The 2,316-nt window shown below is 32.4% G+C and overlaps 1 protein-coding gene across 1 annotated transcript; it reads left to right on the top strand.

Annotated features, from left to right (window-relative positions):
• The first annotated feature begins 765 nt into the window (after positions 1-765).
• Positions 766-1,266, top strand: LOC126265675 (uncharacterized). The gene has a single exon (XM_049967920.1). The coding sequence runs from the start codon at positions 766-768 to the stop codon at positions 1,264-1,266; it is 501 nt and encodes a 166-aa protein (XP_049823877.1).
• Positions 1,267-2,316: the final 1,050 nt, after the last annotated feature.

The raw sequence follows: 2,316 nt of genomic DNA on the forward strand, positions 1-2,316 counted from the left end.
TTGCACTCGAGGGAAGGTTGACGGCTAACCCTTATAAACAAAATGATTATCAGGTTCAGTTAAGTAGCGGTTTGACAGAGTTCAATGTTCCATTGGATTTAACTATAAAATCAATTGCATTTATATTTCCATCTGCACTAACCCTCCTACATTGATGGGAAAATGTTAAATAACCCCCTAATAAATATTATCGGTAAAAAATTTAAAAAAGGACAATCTATCATTATAACGCATTCGGGACCAGGTAGCGTAGGTCAAAGATCACTGGTAACTCTGCTTATTAACTTACCCTTAAATAATTAAAAAAAAAATGAAAAAGCAAAAGAAAATTATCAACGACACTGCAGCCACCGCAGTTATCAATTACAAACGTGAGATTATTAATGAATTACAACTTTTAAAAGACGACATGTAATAGTGAAAGGTTTAAATGATTTGTATCAGGCCGATTTGGTGGAAATGATACCGTATGCACGACAAAACAATGGATTTCGCTATATTTTGGTTGTTATCAATGTATTCTCTAAATTTGTATGGGGCGTTCCGGTTAAGAATAAAACCGCCAAAGACGTATCAAAGGCAATGCAAAAAATTCTAATTTCAACAAATAATGTTCCCGTCAATCTACAAACCGACATGGGTAAGGAATTTTATAATAAAGATTTTAAAAAGTTAATGAGCAAATTGAAAATTAATCACTATTCAACGTACAGTTCGAAAAAAGCATCGGTAGTCGAACGTGTTAATCGTACATTAAAATCGTTAATGTGGAAAGAATTTAGCTTTCAAGGCAACTACAAATGGTTGAAAATTCTACCCGAAATCGTGTTAAAGTACAATTCGACTAAACACACTACAATAGGAACGAAACCGATAGATATCACAGCTAAAAATGAACAGTCACTATTGAAAACTGCATTTAATCACATAAAAATCTATCGCGGAAGTAAATTTAAAGTGGGCGATAAAGTGCGTGTTAGTAAATCTCGAGAGGCATTCAACAAGGGCTACACACCGAATTGGTCCAACGAGATGTTCACCGTAGAAAAAGTCAATTTGGCCCATCCTACAACGTATATTTTGCAAGACGATCGTCACGATCGAATAATGGGTAGATTTTACGAACACGAATTGCAACTAGCAAAATATCCCGACATTTATCTTGTGGAAAAAGTCCTTAAACGTAAGGGCAATAAGGCCTACGTGAAATGGTTTGGTTTACCAACCAACCAAAACAGTTGGGTTAATAAAAACGATTTGTTATAAACAAAGAGTGAGAGAGAGAGATAGTGGGGTGGAAGAAGGGAAGTGGGGGGTCATGAAAAAATTAACTAATAATTTTATTTAGATTTATTTCACAGTCTAGTAGCGTCGCTCGTAGAAATAATAGTAATAATGATGATGAATAGTGCTGCTGATGCTGATGATGCTGCTGCTTTTCAAACTTGTGGTGATGAAATTAATAATAATAATTATAGTGATATTAAAAGTGATGGTATGAGTCAAGGAGGAGGAGGAGGAGGGGGAGAAGGAAAAAGAAGAAAAAGAAGAGGAGATTATGAAAACCTGCTAGATGATGATCCATCGCAAAATCTTCTTATAAAATCTACTTATGATATCAATGAGACAACTCAAATTACATGTGGATTGAATAAATTCAATAATTTTCGAATTGTTATAGAACTGCAGGATAAATTTAACAGAGATATAAAAATTTCATTTACTACAGTAGAATGGGATGATCTCATGGAAATATTGTCGGAGGCGATATGTGAAGACTTTATACAACTGAACAACAACAACAACAACAGCAACAACATTATGAGAGAATGTTATGTTAACGAAAGCATTTATGTCTGTGTCTCATTAACCAATGATCAACATCATTATCATCATCATAAAAAAATAATTAAAATATGTGAAAAATACAACATATTTTTTGATTTATGTGTGTCAGATGTGAAAAAAATTCTAAGTACATATAAACATCTTGTAGCAAAAAAGGTGGACCTGTTAAGAAATCTTAATTTCTACGATTATTATTATAATGTCTTAGGAAATTTAAATGATCTGTATAAGAATAGTGATGATGGTGGTTGTGGTGGTGGATTAAGGCATTAGAAGTCTTTTCCAATGTTAATGACAGTCTTGAAAGTTTCTGTTTCACCGAATGTTTGATATTTTTCAAGGATCAAGTGCTATTGGATATGGAATATTGTAAATAATTTAAATAAAGATATATATAAAAAAAACAACAGTGTTTTTATTAACAATTTTATTAATACATACATATATTATTACACATGTGTTTCTATA

This window comes from Aethina tumida, chromosome 5 (assembly GCF_024364675.1).
Source record: "Aethina tumida isolate Nest 87 chromosome 5, icAetTumi1.1, whole genome shotgun sequence".
NCBI lineage: Eukaryota > Metazoa > Arthropoda > Insecta > Coleoptera > Nitidulidae > Aethina > Aethina tumida.